We start from the raw sequence: 17,299 nt of genomic DNA, 5'->3' as shown, positions 1-17,299 counted from the left end.
GATGGAGGTGTGGTTCCATTCCAGGGCCAGAGAAGGAGTGCCAATGGTGTAAGTCCCAGTCCAAGAGCAGAAGACCAATATACCAACTCAACAGTCAGGCTGAGGCAGAGAATTCTCTCTTCCTTGGTGTTTTTGTTCTGTTTAGAGCCTCACTGGACTGAGTGATGTCCCCCCACATTGGGGAGGGTGGCAGTCTGCTTTTCTCAGTCAGCTAAGTTAAATGCCTGTCTCAACTGGAAACACCCTCAGACACAGCTGGAAATAATGTCTAACCAAATATCTGTACCCTGTGACTCAGTCAAGAAGACAGATAAAATTAGCCATCACCAGTAGTAAGAAAGGTCATGCTATAAATTGTCTTCACCGTTAGAAAGTCATATGTTGAGGCAATTAAAGTTTATTTGCAATTAAAGTTTATTTGCATGTGTAAAGATTTGACTAATAAGTGCTCAAGATCTTTGTAGCATTCATGGATTTGATTGAAATTCTTTGCGTTGTATTAATTTGATTTTGCTGTGGTATGAATATGTATCACCATTGCTGGGAAACTGATATATAGCAGAGAATCTCTCAGTGAGTGAGCCTAGTTGACATACCAGCACCCACATCTCAACATGGATCTCTGTTTTTCTTGTTGTATGACTAAAAAGCAAAACTGCTGTCTCGCACCTAAGCACATCAGATTCCTCAGTTGGGGAAAAAAGCATTTGGAGGTAAAGAACAACCTAATACTTATTTCCAAAATAAATGAAGCTTTGAGCCCTCTCCTGCAACAGCTAACCCTCTACTGAAAACAGTTTTATCCTTGACTTTGCAGTACCAAGGACTGCAGATGTGATGACCATTACAGATACGAAAATCATGAGGGAAAACTGCTTTTCCTGCTACTATGAACAGATTAAATTTAACTTTGGGAAGCTTGTGAGGTTTTCTCTTTTAAGTATCTGCTATGTTTTTAGTTAGACAGTTCTTAAGTCTGGGCTCCCTTACAAAATTGCTAGTAGTAATACTTTTCTTAATGCTTTCATCTTTGGCTTTTCCTTTTGTGCACACGTATTAGTGCTTATAACATGAAAAAATTTCTTCTGGAACTGTGTGTGACACATATGAGGAAATGACAGAAGGGCAGTGTCCAGAGGGCCTTGTGCCACATATTGAGTTGAAGCTGGAGAGCGGTTAAAACTAGAAATTGTTAGAGAGCTTTTCTTCATCCTAAGAATGTTTAAATGTCACAAAGCATTTTAAAGCAAAAACTAGGATGGATGGATAATGTGTAATGGGCCGTTTTCTGAGAAGAGGGAATGCCAGATGGAATGAGAAGGTGACGTTGAGTCATGCGAATGGAGGAGATAGGTGGGACTGATGCTTAGAGAACTGTAAGCTTGAGGTTAAAACCTGGGAATTCTCAGCGGATAGGTGGTCTTTAAAATCCTTGGGCATGGCCGGGCTTGGTGGTTCACTGTTGGGGTTCAATCAGGCTGGTGGGAAAAATATTAGAGATAGTTATAGAAATAGACACATATCTTCTTGGAAGGCTGAGAAGTAACTACAGTAATAGATCTGGCTGAACGCGGCCTGGTTCCTTTACCTTTAGTTAAACAAATTAATAATGAAGGCAGAATAGTTTATCTAGCTAGCTTGATATAATATTAAGACTAACCTTTGATATGCCATGGGTGCTTAAGTGCTTTTTACTTGGGAAGTCCACAATGTCAGTTACCCTCTAATGGCATTGACTCAAGCCTTTGTGAATTAATCTTACTGAATAAATTCGAGTCTTACTAGCTGATAGGGCCATGGTCGCAACTGTTTACAGAACTCTCCAGGGAGTCTGTAAGTGGCTTGGACACCCTCAGCTGGACTGGCAAAACAGGATATCTGTGTGTTAGTGTACTTTATTCATCCATCGCTGGGTCAGGGTCTGCAGGCAGACCTCCGCAGCTAGTGCCCCCGTGAGAGGCATGTTGCCACAGCTCATGCCTGTAATTAAAGCACTTTGGGAGGCCGACGTGGGCAGTTCACTTGAGGTCAGGAGTTCAAGACCAGGCTGGTCAACATGGTGAAACCCCATCTCTGCTAAACATACCAAATTTAGCCAAGCGTGGTGGCAGGCGCCTATAATCTCAGCTACTCTGGAGGCTGAGGCAGGAGAATTGTGTGAACTCGGGGGACGGAGTTGCAGTGAGCCAAGATTGTGCCGCTGCACTCCAGCCTGGGTAAGAGAGTGAGACTTGATCTCCAAAAAAAAAAAAAAAAAAAAAATTGGGGCAGGGACAAAACTGTGTAGGTAGTACAGAGTAAGAAAAGAGGGGACCGAAAAAAGTAAGTCTTAGAAACTCTAACAATCACCAAATCAAGAGGGATGAGCTTTCCAAAGGAAACTGAGAAGGTGACCAAAGTGGAAAAAGAAAGTGTGTAGAGGAAACTATTTCAAGGGAGGTAAGAGTTGAGAGTAGCCAACAGTATCAAATTCTATGAATTAGAAAGGTCTAATGAAATCAGTTCTGAAAACATGTCGTTTAGATTTATTTTACTTGGGGTTGTAAATACATAGGGCACCGAAAACACTGATGCTTCATTATCTTTTAATGGTTATGTCACGGAAATGTAAAGTTGAGCTGATTTTTTTCTTGATTGGCCCTTGGGTTTGGCGTGTTGTATGTGTATGTGTTAAGGAAATAACTGCAGGACCTACCATGTCTTTATTGAGTGATTTTTTTTTTTCCCAGAAATACTCTTTGTGTTGATTTCTGTGAATTTTTGCTCAAAAATAGTAGACATTTGAAATCTATACACATAGGCGTATTTTCATCTCAGGAAAGGCTTATTCTCTACTTTGACTACTTTTTTCTACTTTTTTTTTTTCCTACTTTTCATTTGAGCTTTATTTCCTATGTTACTTTTTACGGTTCTCTGTGAGTCCTCATTATTTGTAAGTTGGTTATTTATTTTCAGTTCTCCATTGCAAAATTTTCCTGATTCTAAAATTCTAAGAGCAGTTTATGATGTAGGTCTTTTACTTAAGGGACAGTGTAAAAACTGTGCCTTTAACATTTTAGGATTGTTAACTAATCTCAGAACAACTATAGTTAATTCAGTCTTCAAACTTCGTAATAGTGAATATTTTTAAAGGGCTTAAAGCTAACTTTTTTTTTTTTTTACAGAGATGCAAATATTAAATATATCCTATTGCATTTCAGTTTCTTTGTAAATATTCTATCATCATTCTGGTTATATCACTCATGTTTTAGACTGTCCATATAATATTTTAAGTGTCAAGATAATATTTTAAATGTACTCATTGTATGGAAAAATAATTGTATACATTTTTCTTTTTTGTTTAGATATGGAGTATGAAACAAGACAATTGTGTCCATGATTTGCAAGCACATAATAAAGAAATTTATACTATCAAATGGAGTCCAACAGGACCAGGGACTAATAATCCAAATGCCAACCTTATGTTAGCAAGGTGACAGTTCTGTATTATTCTTCCTTTTATGAGTCTTCTACAAATCAAACTTCCAATAAATATGACAGAAGTTTAGGGAAGATTTCATGAAGTGGAAACTTTTTTTTTTTTTTTTTCCCTAATTTCAGTAGTTTTTGGTGTATAGGTGGTTTTTGGCTACAAGAATAAATTCTTTAGTGATGATTTCTGAGATTTTAGTGCACTAGTTTTGCAAGCAGTGTAGTGTACCCAGTGTGTAGTCTTTTATTCCTCACCTCTCTTCTCAACCTTCTCCCCACCCCCACCTCCAGTCCACAAAGTTCATTATATCATTCTTATACCTTTGTGTCCTCATAGCTTAGCTCCCACCTACAAGTCAGAACATGATATTTGGTTTTCCATTCCCTAGTTATTTCACTTAGAATGATGCCTCCAGCTCTATCCAAGTCACTGCAAAAGACAATATTTTATTCCTTTTTATGGCTAAGTAGTATTCCATGGTGTATGTATACCACATTTTCTATATCCACTTGTTAGCTGATGGGCACTTACGTTGGTTCCTTAAGGGGAATCTTTAAACACTGAGTTTTATTATTGTTTCAAATTACGATATTTTATATTGAAATAAATATTGACTGATACCAAATACTGATTAAAATCCAAGCAATTGAGGCATAGCAAAATCTTCAGTATCTTTAGGAAAAAAAAAAAAAGATAAATGGAAAAATATGGTCACTTCGGTGTTCAAAACCATGTGAAAGAGGGATTATTTAGATAGGAATACAGTAAATGAGCACATTTATATTTTCTACTCCTGGACTTGGGAGATTCCTTTAAGTTGTTTTTTTCACTTGTTTAGCTTTTAATTTCTAGAACACTTGCTCTTCTTTCTAAATTTCATTTATTTATTATTTTCTTGTCACTGACTTGAAGCTCACGGAATATTCTTCCTAACAGTTCAGTCAGTCTGATTCTCATAAAGAATTTTGGCTATTAGATGTGGCTGAATATGGGAGGTTGGGTGGGAGCAAGGCTGGGGGAGTATTTCCTTACTTATAAATTAACTTTCTTTCCCTCCCTTTTCAGTGCATCCTTTGATTCTACTGTTAGGTTATGGGATGTAGACCGAGGGATATGCATCCATACCTTGACAAAACACCAAGAGCCTGTGTACAGTGTAGCTTTCAGTCCTGATGGCAGGTATCTGGCAAGTGGTTCTTTTGACAAATGTGTACACATCTGGAACACACAGGTATGTCTCCATTATTTAAATGGTCAAGTACTCTTAAATTTAGGTAGAAGCATTTGCCTATACACTCTCTCTCACCATTTGGTTGTCATTCCTCTTGTGGCATTAATTGAAATGTTGGTTTTAAAATAAGATAGAAACTAATGGAAGTTATATCTTTATGGAGACCAGCATTTTGAAATGGGTTTAGATTGTTTGTTTTATTATTTATTATTGTATTCTTTTGTTTTTTTCCAACGGTTTTGCAGATACCAAATGTGAATGTTTAAGATGTATTTATTTAAATAAATGACAGATTTTATTTTTCAAAATAGTTGTCTCTGAAGGAGCTATATATGAGCAGTAAAAGTCAAAGGACCAGATTTTATGGCTGAATGCAATAATTTATGAGAAAGAAACTTACAACTACATTACCTTTTCAGGTAGTATGTATAGTGTTTCAGAGATTCTTAAAAGTGGAGAAGACAGCCTGCTGCTTTCAATTTTTTAAATCTTCTCAATGTTTTAGTTTTTATGCTCTATGTACTATACTTTTTTAATAGCAGTCACTGGACTCACCCCTCCTTTCAGTTAGCAGATCTTTGTTGGTTGTAGTGCACACATAATAAGTTGTTATGGTGTATTTCTCTTTGTGTAGGTGTCCGCCACCATAGTTCATTTCACAATTTTCATAACTTACTTTGAAGATTTTTAAATTACCTTATACATGCATACAGTTCAGAAAAAACCTCAAACCTTGTATAAAGGTATACACCGAGAAACTTTGTTCACATTTCTGTCTTCCTCTCCTGCTGGTAACAATTTTTATTAGTTTTTATTTCTTCCTAGCTTCTTTTTATGAATAAAAGCATTGTGCTTCTTTCATTTTACACTACCACTGACAATATAAAATAATATTTTACCTCACAGTTCAATCCATTAGTGATAAATGGTATTTCAGCATAGTTTTAAATTTGCATTTTCTTATGAATAACATTAGGAATCTTTTTTTATATATTTAAGCATACTTGTTAATTTTTCTGTGAACTGTTTGATCATGTTTTTTCCATTCTTTTCAACTGGGTTATTCATTGTCTTTGATTTCTAGCAGCTCTTTATAGACTAAAAAACTAAACCCTTTGTAATGTGGTTGCAGATTTTTGCTAGTTGAACAAATGATTATTAAGCCTGAATCTTACATTACATTTCAATAAAATTTTTTAATATTTATTTTTGTTTTTCTTTAAATAGAGACAGGATCTTTCTATGTTGCCTGGACTGGCCTCGAACTCCTGGGCCCAAGGGATCCTCCCACCGCAGCCTCCCAAAGTGCTGGGATTACAGGCATGAGCCACCTCATGGTGGCCTTCTAAGAAAATTTTAGACTGCGCATGGTGACTCATGCCTGTAATTCCAGCACTTTGGGAGGCCAAGGTGGGCAGTTCTCTTGAGGTCAGGAGTTCAAGACCAGCTGGTCAACATGGTGAAACCCCATCTCTCCTAAAAATACAAAAATTAGCCAGGCGTGGTGACATGTCTGTAGTCTCAGCTACTCGGGAGGCTGAGGCAGGAGAATGGCTTGAACCCAGAAGTGGAGGTTGTAGTGAGCCAAGATCGCATCACTACACTCCAGCCTGGGCAACAGAGTGAGACCCTGTCTCAAAAAAAATAAAAATTAAGTAAAAATGTTCTGCTTTAATTTTTATTATTACTTCCTTACCTCTACTACCATATTTTCTGTCTTTATGAATATATGCCTGTGTTGGATATATTCTGTAACTGTGATATATATGCCTTAAAAACTCTTTCCTAAATTTTAGTTTGTGTTTGTGGGAAGACACTAATCATGCACCCAACTAAACTTTATTTTTCATTTTCATTTTTATTTTTATTTTTATTTTTTGAGACGAAGTCTCACTCTTGTCCCCCAGGCTGGAGTGCAATGGCGCGATCTTGGCTCACTGCAACCTCCGCCTCCCGGGTTTAAGTGATTCTCCTGCCTCAGCCCCATGAGTAGCTGGGATTATAGGTGCCTGCCACCACACCCGGCTAGTTTTGGCATTTTTAGTAGAGATGGGGTTTCACCATGTTGGCCAGGCTGGTCCCAAACTCCTGCCCTCAGGTCATCCACCTGCCTCGGCCTCCCAGTGTGCTGAGATTACAGGTGTGAGCCACCATGCCTGGCCTCACCCAACTAAACTTTTTAAATGTGAACAACAGTTACAGAGTTGATGAAAGTGAATCTAAATCTAAATATAATTTCCACGTATATTCAAGTTAGTGTTTGTTCATCTTCACTTTTAATAATTATACATTTCAAACAAAATAATATAACACTCATATACCTACTGCTCAGATTTAATTGATAACATGTTGCCACACTGTTGTGAATCTCTTCCTTCCTATTTTTACCGATGAAATGTTGTAGATACAGATAAAGTGTTCACCTCCATTTTCCTCTTCCTTCCTAGAGGCTATAGCAATCCTGAAGAGAGTGCCTGTCATTCCCATGATAAATGATATATACTACTATTTTCTGTGGTAAAATTGTAATTAATCATGCTGTTGTGAATCTTCTATTGTATATCTTTTCAAGCTAGTGTTTTTTACCACTTCTTTGAAATGTCACATTAATACTTGTACCTCTAGAGTGATTATTTATTTAGACTATTCCAGAGCATTATATGAATATATGAATATATTCATTAATAATATATTCATAATATGAATATATTAATTTTCAAATTAATTTTCCTATTGGATTTAAAAATGTACAACATTGCTGGAACATCCTTACACATTTCCTTGTGCACATGAATAAAAGTTTCTGTAATGCTTCTCTCTCTCTTTCTCTCTCTCTCTCTATACACACACACACACCTGTGCATGACACACACACACACACACACACACACACACACACACACACACACACACACACACACACACACACACACACACACACACACACACACACACACACACACACACACCCCTGTGCATGGCATATCCTGTAAGTAGAAATCATGGCCCATAGGGTATATTTATGTGCTTGTGCCTAACTGCTCTTCAATGTGCATACACCCATTTACATTTCTAATCACAATATTTAGGATTTCCCATTTTCCTTTATCCTTAGGTTATCAGACTGGTAAACATTTTTCCAATTACATGGATATGAAACATTTTATATTAATTTGCATTTTGTTGATTGTCGATTAGTTTAAATATCTTTTCAAATAGTTATTATACAGTTGGACTTTAGCATTTTAGTTCACCACCACCACCACCGTTTTTCAATTGTTTTATATTCTTTACTGATTAGTGTTCATTATGCATTCTGGGTACTAATCCTTCCTGGTCATATGGATTCCAGTGATCTCCCAGTACCTTGTTTTTTATTTTCTTCATGTGGAGTGTTTATCACGTAGAAGTTTTGTGGGGTTTTTTGGTTGTTGTTTTGTTTTGTCGTGAGATAGGGTCTCACTCTGTCGCCTAGGCTGGAATGCAGTGCATTCCTTCCTGCGCTCAGCTAATGCTCCCACCTCAACCTTCCAAGTAGCTGGGATCACAGCTGCATGCCACCATACCCAGCTAATTTTTGTATTTTTTTGTAGAGACCGGGTTTTGCCATGTTGCCCAGTCTGGCCTCAACCCCCTAGGCTCAAGGGATCCACTTGCCTCAGCCTTCCAAAGTAATCCTGGGATTACAGGCATGAGGCATCACGCCCAGATCATATGGAAGTTTTTAATGTTAATGTTTAGATGTATTTATCTTTCTCCTTTTAAAATTAATTGATTATTTTTAGAGATGGGGTCTTGCTGTGTTACCCAGGCTGGACTCCTGAGCTCAAGAGATCCTTTCACCTCAGCATCCTGTGTAGCTGGGTCTACAGGCACATGCCACTGTGCCCGGCTAGATCTTTCTTTTTTGATAGCTTTTTTTTAATAGCTTAATACATTTTTCCTTATAGATATTACTGAAGTCTGATATTTTTTCATGAAGTATCTAAGTTTTATTCCTTTACATTTATGTTTTTAGCCCCTTTGGAACTGATTTTTATATATGGTGTGAGGTACAGATATTTCCATTTGGGTAGTCAGTTGTCTTAGCACCATTCATTGTCCCCTTTCTGTTTTCATAATGCCAATTTCATATACCTAATTCATGTACATGCAGTTTTTTTATACCTCCTTTTATTCCATTTATGTATTTGCCTTATCTGAATCAATAGCATAGTTTTGATAATTCTAACTTTATAAATCCCTCTTATTATTCTTCAAAACTGTTTTTCTGTTCTTGCCACTTTAGTCATCCATATTTCCAAAACAGAGCATACAATTTTGGATTTTGTTTATGAGTGCCTTGAATTTATAGGTTAAATTAGGGAAAATTGTTACTGAGTTTTATCACCCATAAATATGTTATACCTCTATTTATTTGTCTTTTATTCCTTCAGTAAAGTTTTATAATTTCTCTGAGGATCTTTTTTCCTAATGTGTTTTGAGGTGCCTTATGGTTTTTATGTTATTGTGAATGACCTCTTTTAAAAAATATATTCCTTTTATATATTAGTTGTTGCTCACATTTAGAACATTTTCAGTGAACTCATTTAGTCCATTGTGACAAAATCAATTTTAATGAAATTTGGGCATAGAACTGTAGAGCGCTAATGGAAGATACTACAAGACATTTAAGGGCATTTGACCAACTGTTCATATTATTTTGTTTTCACTGTTGTGTACCAAAAGTCTTACTTTTTCAAACTTTGAAAATAGTACAATAGTGAATTTTCAATGCAGGAGAAAATCATTATCCTATTGTTGTATATACATCTAGGTTTTTTGTTTTCCCCTTTCTTGTATGATGAGTTGCCTAAGCATTTGATGAGTAAATTCTAGAAGTCTTGTGCCAGCATACGTACAAATTTGAGGTAGATGCCGATGATCCGAGCCATTGGCCTTTTTCAATGTCTTAGCTCTGCCTTGTTCACCATAATGTTTTGGTTCGTTGTAGCCCAGTTCAAGCTTAGAGATTGGTAAGTGCTTTTTAAAAGAAAGTTGTTTTGTTTTTTTAACCCCCAAGTTGGCTATAGATTGAATGTCTGTAGGTTGACTATAGATTTTATTTTTTATATCTCAGCAAACTAGATTTTGTTGGTTCTACTTTTTTCTCTCCTCATTAACTATAGATACTCAAAGCCTACTATACTTGAACTTAATCTCATAAATTATGAGAAATTTTTAAGTAAACAAAACAGTTGAGCCTTCCCAGCCTGATAATCAGTAGCAATGAGTCAGTACCAATGCATCTGTGATTTGTGCCACATTACTGGGCTAAATTTGAAGAGGAAAGCTCGGTCAAACATTCTTCCAGCTTAGTTGTCATCTTGGATAGGCTGAATGGGAGGTATTTTCAAGGTGCATGGTTTGTTGCCATGTTGTTTTTAAGTAGATTTGCCACCTCTAGCTTGACTTTAGGTTATCATATAGCTGCAAAGGTCACTTTTCTGATTTGTCAGGGAAGAACACCTGAAGCATATATTTCAGTTTTCACAACAGGACCTCTGATCTTTGTTCTGTTATATTGACTGGTTTCACAGGAGAATATATTTTTGGATTGAGTTTTAATTCTTCAGTGGCAGCTGAATAATAAAATAACGTTGTTACATTTATGATTCAGCTTAATTAATGATTACATTGTTAGTATTCCTGCCTGTGTTTTTGTTTAAACTTATAATGTCTTTCAAGAATAGTGTACGTATCTTTCTGGGCACTGTGGCGCATGCTTATAATCCCAACATTTTGGGAGGCCAGGGTGGGTGGATTGCTTGAGGACAGGAGTTCAAGACCAGCCTGGGCAACACGGTGAGACCTTGTCTCTACCAATAATTTTTTAAAAATCAGCTGGGCCTGGTGGCATGCACTTGTAATCTAGCTACTTAGGAGGCGGAGGCGGGAGGATCACTCTAGCCCAGGAGTTCGAAGGTGCAGTGAGCTGATTGCACAACTGCATCCAGCCTGGGTAACAGAACAAGACCCTGTCTAAAGAAAAAAAAGGAACATACATACATTATTTTAGCTTCTTTTATAATCCCTCAGCTTAGGAACTGGTCAGTAAATATAGAGTGAATAACAGACTTATACTGGAATTATCTTTACTAGTTTGTTATACTTCCTCTTTAAGATGTTTTGTCAAAGAAATTCTGCATTTATTTTGTTTCTCTACATGTTAGCTAGACTCATGCATCATTTAGCAACAACAAAAACTTATTTCATGTGATAGACTGAATGTTTACTTCTAGCTATTGTTGGCTATGTCAGAGAGACCAGATACCTTAGTCAAGAATGGTTATCAAGACTGGAGAAACTGAATATGTGTGTGAGTAATCTTTTGAGAACAGGCTGGTATTATCTTTTTGTAAAGGGATCATATTACACTTCTAGAATTTGAGAACTTATTTTTATAGTTGAAGCTAAGTCCCTCCTCTGATTGCTAGAAATAAAGCCATGTAATATTTTTATTTCAGCATTTGGATTTATTATAATATGTATTACGATTTTTAAGATGTTGTTTTTCATTCTTTTAGACAGGTGCTCTAGTTCACAGCTATAGGGGAACAGGTGGAATATTTGAAGTTTGCTGGAATGCAGCAGGAGACAAAGTTGGAGCCAGTGCATCAGATGGTTCAGTAAGTATAGTAAAGTGTTTCCAAAGAGGGTGTGGGTGGGTATTCACATCAGAATGCAGCTTATTGTTAGTGATACCAGTGTTTTTTTCAAAATAAATTTTAAGGTGTGATACTGATTTTTTTTTTTTTTCCTGAGGCTGTAAACTTTTCATGTGCGTTGGATTCAAATAATGTAAACAAAATTTAGGCTGTCCTTACCAAATACCTTATAATCTAGAAATGGACAGTTATTTTTAATGTGAACCTTCATTTATGAAATTAGGTATACCAGAGGAACATTCTGAGAAGGATTGAAATGTTTAATGTGTATTTCTACCTTCTCTTCTTCACAGAAGAGTTTTTTTTGGCCCAGGGAAGGCAGAACTAGAGGCAGTTGGTTCCTGTGTTGAGGAATGTGTGATACTGAAAGATTTTCAGGATGAGGTTAGCCAACTCTTTACAACAATGCAAATATGGCTTCCAAAGCTGTAGAAGCAACAGAAGGTGGGAAAAGGGTAGCTATTTACTGACGCTGTAGCTGAATATAATCTGTGATATCTTTCATTAGGGTCCAATAGATAGGAAATGGTCTGTTTTGAGCATTTTCCCCCTCCTTTTTAATCAACAGAGAATATAAATATCCTAGCCGTGGTTCTTCCCCCATAGTTTGAGCTCATGGTTGTTCTCTTGATCTGCTTAAATGATCTGTCTGATTTCTGTCAGTTAAGTGCTCATTTCCATGATTATTATGCTTTACCAATTTTATAAACTTGGAACTAAGAAACATTTCAAATTGTACTATAGAAAAGTTAAACATAAAATGTACAATAAAATTCTGAATACACTGGTTGATTATTTTAATTTCTTACAGGTTTGTGTATTAGACCTTCGGAAATAGCGCTACTAGTTGGAAGCCATGGACCGACTATGAATGTGTACATAGCCAAAATGACTGTCCCTGACCCATGTACTGCTATAGTCCCACTTGAACCATGGCCAGTCCACTACAGCCAAATCTAAAAGAAATATATACATACAGTGTATATAAACAAAATTGCACCCCGAAGATGACAGAGTTTTGTCACAGCTTGTGAATTCTGTTCACCAAGTGCTGGAATCTAATCTGCTGTGCCCCTAAAATAGCATTTAGAAGTTTTGGATATGAAAAACAGAAGAGAGAAAAATATACATTATAAAAGCAGAACATACATGTACCAGTTTTTGGATACTAAATGACAGCCTTGTTTCTCCCCTTTGAATCAGCAGACACCATGGATTATATTCTTTTTTTCCCTTCAGTAGTGAGCAGTTTGTATGTACAGAGAAAATGGACTTACAAAAACTTGCAGCAGTAGTTTGTTCTTGCTTTAAAATTTCGTTTTTGGTTTAGATTATGGATGCATGAAGTAAGGGAGTGAATCAGTTTCTTGTTTATATTTTTTTCACCTTTTAAACAAAAAATTCTTTAAAATATTTTAATGCATTCTTTTGAAGAGGTAGATGTTTGGTACATTTTATGGCTCCCAGAGCATATATTCAGTTGGTGCATGTTGTGGAAGGGGGAATTGGAAATTAAATGAAAACCTATGACTTTGGTCATGTCAATCTGTCAGACACATCAGTAAAAGGGTATTATGCTCTGTTGGTTTTGTTTTTTTGTTTTGCCTTTTTTTTTTTTTCTTTTTTGTTTTTTGGTGATGTGGCTTAAATGCAATAGTTTCTTTTTGGGACATATTTCTGCCAATTAAAGACTAGAAGGGCACAAATTTTTTTTTAATTACCATAGAGAAGATACATTAAAAAAAAAAAAGATCTTCTGATGTTTTGTAGCCATAACTAAATTATGGTAAAAATGTGCACTATTGTGAAAAGGAGCAAAGTAGTTTTGGGTTTTTTGTTGTTTGTTTGTTTTGCTTTGTTTTTTAAGAGATTAAAATGTTTCTGGATAAGGATTAGCTTCTCGAAGTGTCCATCATTCTGTGTAGAAGCTTAAATATGTAATGTAACCAAACTCCAGTATTAAAAATCTCTCATGTTGTTTTCTTTATACAAAGCAAGATAACGGCATATAACACTGCCATTACATGGCAAAATGTTTGCTACCTTAGTTTAAAAAACAATCTCAAACAAAAGACTTGCTTCAAGGTGTTTTTAAATAGCAGTGATTCAGAATTTTTTTTATGAAAGTATAATTGCACTAACCTTCTTCCTGCTGCTCTGATTCTGCATTTGTGGTACTTCTGACTACGTTTTTTCAAATATAGATAGATTTAAGCTGCTAATTTTTTTTTTCCGTAATCACTACTATATCATGTCTTTTACTCTGTTTATAATATCAAGTATTTTCTTAAAGATATAGATATTAAACCTTGTGCTCATGCAACTTAGAGTAACATATACAGACAAATGATTGCATGAGGCCATGTTTATATGTGTGACTAATAAGGCTTGTCATGATTAACATAATCCAGGTATGTCATTTCTGAAGAGAATAGTCATCAAATTTATATCTCAAAGATTTTAATTAAGGAATTGCTTATTGTTGAGCTTAGCAAATTAATAACACTATTTCTGTCACTAATTATTTTGAGGCCTTTTAGTACTAAAATTTTAACCTGTGTTCTAAGTAGAAACTGATTTAACCCAAGTAATGCAGCTTTGATTTTCAGCATTCGTTGCTTTGCTATTTTTACAAAACAGCATTGATTGAAGCAAGTCTTGGTTTTACTAAGGTAGGGTAGCATTTGCTATTGGTAAAGAGAATAAATACACTTAATTTCACAATACATTGTTATATGTACCCCAGTTGTTGTTATTGGGGACTATGATACTGTAATAATATTTTTAAAAATTTACATCAAGAGAGGCAGTCATTCACGATGGTTTTGTGCCAGCTCTTTTTAGGGTTTTGGATCACATTAGAGATATTTAGAACATATTACCCTGTGACTTATGTAGGAAACCTAATATGCTGAGTATCTGGCACTTGAATTCCTGCTTTTATTGCTGGAGGTCCACATCTGTGGTTGACCTCTGTTATTGTTTAAAAAAAATAAATAAAAATTAAAAAAATCTGTGCAATAATTTTAAAATGTGCTCCCAGGAATAGACACAAATGTTTTGAGTATCTTTTAAGCTGCATTTTCCTTTAGTGATGCATTTGTCAATTGCACTGAATTTAAATCTGAAAGTCAGAGGTGATTATTGATAGTACTTTTGTATTTTGATATGGACAGTTTATTCATTTGCATACAGTTATTGACTTTTTCCCAGCTGATTAAAAGATAGTCAAGAAATTCTGCAATATAGCTGCCAAAATAGACAGCTACATTTTTATGATATTGTCATCTTTTCTGTTTTTTTTTCTTTTTTTTCTTTAGCTATTTTACTTAAGCATAATAGCCACAATAGGACATATAAAAGATTATAAATACAGAGCTTTATTATCCTGACGTCTTGGGTCTTTTAAGTATATACTTTTCTGAAAGGAATCCATTTTGTAGGCTTGGGTTCTTCATGAGCATACGATTGTTTATTTTTGCTGCTGTTCTCAACATCATCATTGCCTGCTGATGTGCCACGATGCTGCTCCAATAGACAGAAATAAGATTGTCTCTAATTTGAGCAGTAACATGATTGCAAGAGACCAAGTTTCACAGCTTGTAAAGTTCTGTATTTGGGATTCTTGCTTATTTTTCCGCTTGTGTTTTTCTGAGAACTTATTCCTGATGATCAATTGAATCCAGTAGTTTTTCTATGCTATTTGTTGTTGTATAAGCTACTGTAAGAAACTTATCATAAGGAAAAATAGAAAGGAAAACTTGAATCCATACTCATTGATTAAAATGGAATAAAGAAAGAGCAGCTGCCACTTTTAAACAACATAAAGGAATATCTTTTTTTGTCTCCGTGTAGGAAATCCCATAAGTTCTTATATTTGTTCCAATTCCCATTTCCTGCCATTGACCAGATAACATCATTGACTTTCAAATGACTTTTAGAAGTGGTAACTCTTAATTTCCTAATAGATACTAGATTGTATTGAATTCTGTTTTAATTATTCTCTAGGTAAGTATGTTTTAGGATTAAATACCTTTTACAGATACTGAAAGTGCCTCCTTTTGTGGTGTAAAAAACAAATTATGGTGCAAAAAGTAATCACTAGATTGAATTACATGAAGGTTTTTTGCTTTTTGACATATGAAAATGTCAAGAGAAAGGCCAAAGATTTGTACTTTTTCACTTACAAAGCACTCCTTTTTCCCTTAAACTTCTTTCTGTCAAATTAGATTTAATGAGAGAGTACTATTTTTAAGGAGCTATCTGTTTATGTAGAATGATTTTGTTAAGAGTAATGTAAACTATTATTGACTAGAGGCCTAAAGAGGACTGTGCATTTTTGCTATTTAAAGGAATCACAAATGATCATACTTAAGTGGGCAAAAATGACAAGTTTTACTAGCTAAGTAGAGAAATAAATCTCAAATGCAGCGCTACAATTTTCATTATCTTAAGCACATTGTACATTTCTACAGAACCTGTGATTATTCTCGCATGCTAAGGATGGTACTTGCATATGGTGAATTACTGTTGACAGTTTCCGCAGAAATCCTATTTCAGTGGACCAACATTGTGGCATGGCAGCAAATGCCAACATTTTGTGGAATAGCAGCAAATCTACAAGAGACCCTGGTTGGTTTTTCGTTTTGTTTTCTTTGTTTTTTTCCCCCTTCTCCTGAATCAGCAGGGATGGAAGGAGGGTAGGGAAGTTACGAATTACTCCTTCCAGTAGTAGCTCTGAAGTGTCACATTTAATATCAGTTTTTTTTTAAACATGATTCTAGTTAAATGTAGAAGAGAGAAAAAAAGAGGAAGTGTTCACTTTTTTAATACACTGATTTAGAAATTTGATGTCTTATATCAGTAGTTCTGAGGTATTGATAGCTTTCTTTATTTCTGCCTTTATGTTGACAGTGTTGAAGCAGGGTGAATAACTAGGGCATATATATATATTTTTTTTTGTAAGCTGTTTCATGATGTTTTCTTTGGAATTTCCGGATAAGTTCAGGAAAACATTCTGCATGTTGTATCTAGTCTGATGTACTTATCCATCTCATTACAAACAAAAACACACAGACTGCATTTGTAGCTCTGTAATCCTTGAATACAGAAGTAAATTTTCTTCTTTCCTGACTTTGACATTGTAGCTATACTGTTTTCATTTTTATTTTTACAAATCCTTTGGGTCTAATTCTGTGAGCCTACCTATAGCACTGGATTAAAATGTCTGCATCATTTCTTTAGTTATCCAGTTAACTTTAAAACTGTTGTAAAAGTGTAAACCAGCCCATGACAGGTTTTTGTACATGTTAAAGAACTTCATTGTTCAGTTTTCATGATTATTGTATAAGGAAGACTGATATAGATGTTCTATGCTGTCCTGGACCATGTTAATTACACTTACGATGTATTTTGGTTCCACATCACAATGATTTGTCCCCAGTGACCCTTTTATCCTTTCTAGGCACATTTTTTTTTGTTGTTGTTGTTGCAGTTCCCCTTTGCATTGTATTGCTTTGACAACTGTAATTTGAATCAGATCTGAAAGAGGTCCAGAATAAAATATATTTTGATATTATGTTGGCTGTGTACATATATAAAACCTTTGATATCTCTGTAGTTTGTATAGACTATTTACTAGTCAAGTAAAGAGAGAGGGATGGTATTTCTTGTTTACAGTTTCTTGTTTACATTTTAATTGCTTTTACTTCTCCAGTGTTCTATTGTAGAATAAACCTTTTTGCTCCGAGTTAGCCTTCATAACCTATAACACATTCATTCTCTCCCATACTGGTGTTACTGATTATAGCTGCCATCAGAACCCAAACCACTGTTTTTCATAAATGTATTGTTTCCCAAGATATATACTTTAAGCCCATAATAAAATTA

General features: G+C 35.3%; 1 protein-coding gene across 10 annotated transcripts in view; it reads left to right on the top strand.

Moving 5' to 3' along the window:
* TBL1XR1 (TBL1X/Y related 1) overlaps nt 1-16,988 on the top strand; it is a 177,677-nt gene extending 160,689 nt beyond the window's left edge. For all 10 annotated transcript variants that reach the window (XM_054553018.2, XM_024244458.3, XM_063722351.1 and 7 more), the window contains 4 exons: nt 3,345-3,472; nt 4,538-4,703; nt 11,270-11,371; nt 12,222-16,988. In XM_054553018.2, coding sequence (XP_054408993.1) covers nt 3,345-3,472; nt 4,538-4,703; nt 11,270-11,371; nt 12,222-12,248 — 423 coding nt within the window. In that variant the 3' untranslated portion in view covers nt 12,249-16,988. The remainder of the gene's footprint in view (nt 1-3,344; nt 3,473-4,537; nt 4,704-11,269; nt 11,372-12,221) is intronic.
* The last annotated feature ends 311 nt before the right edge of the window (nt 16,989-17,299 follow it).

The sequence above is a fragment of the Pongo abelii genome, chromosome 2, assembly GCF_028885655.2.
Source record: "Pongo abelii isolate AG06213 chromosome 2, NHGRI_mPonAbe1-v2.0_pri, whole genome shotgun sequence".
Taxonomy (NCBI): Eukaryota; Metazoa; Chordata; class Mammalia; order Primates; family Hominidae; genus Pongo; species Pongo abelii.
This window is presented reverse-complemented; position numbering and strand designations above follow the sequence as displayed.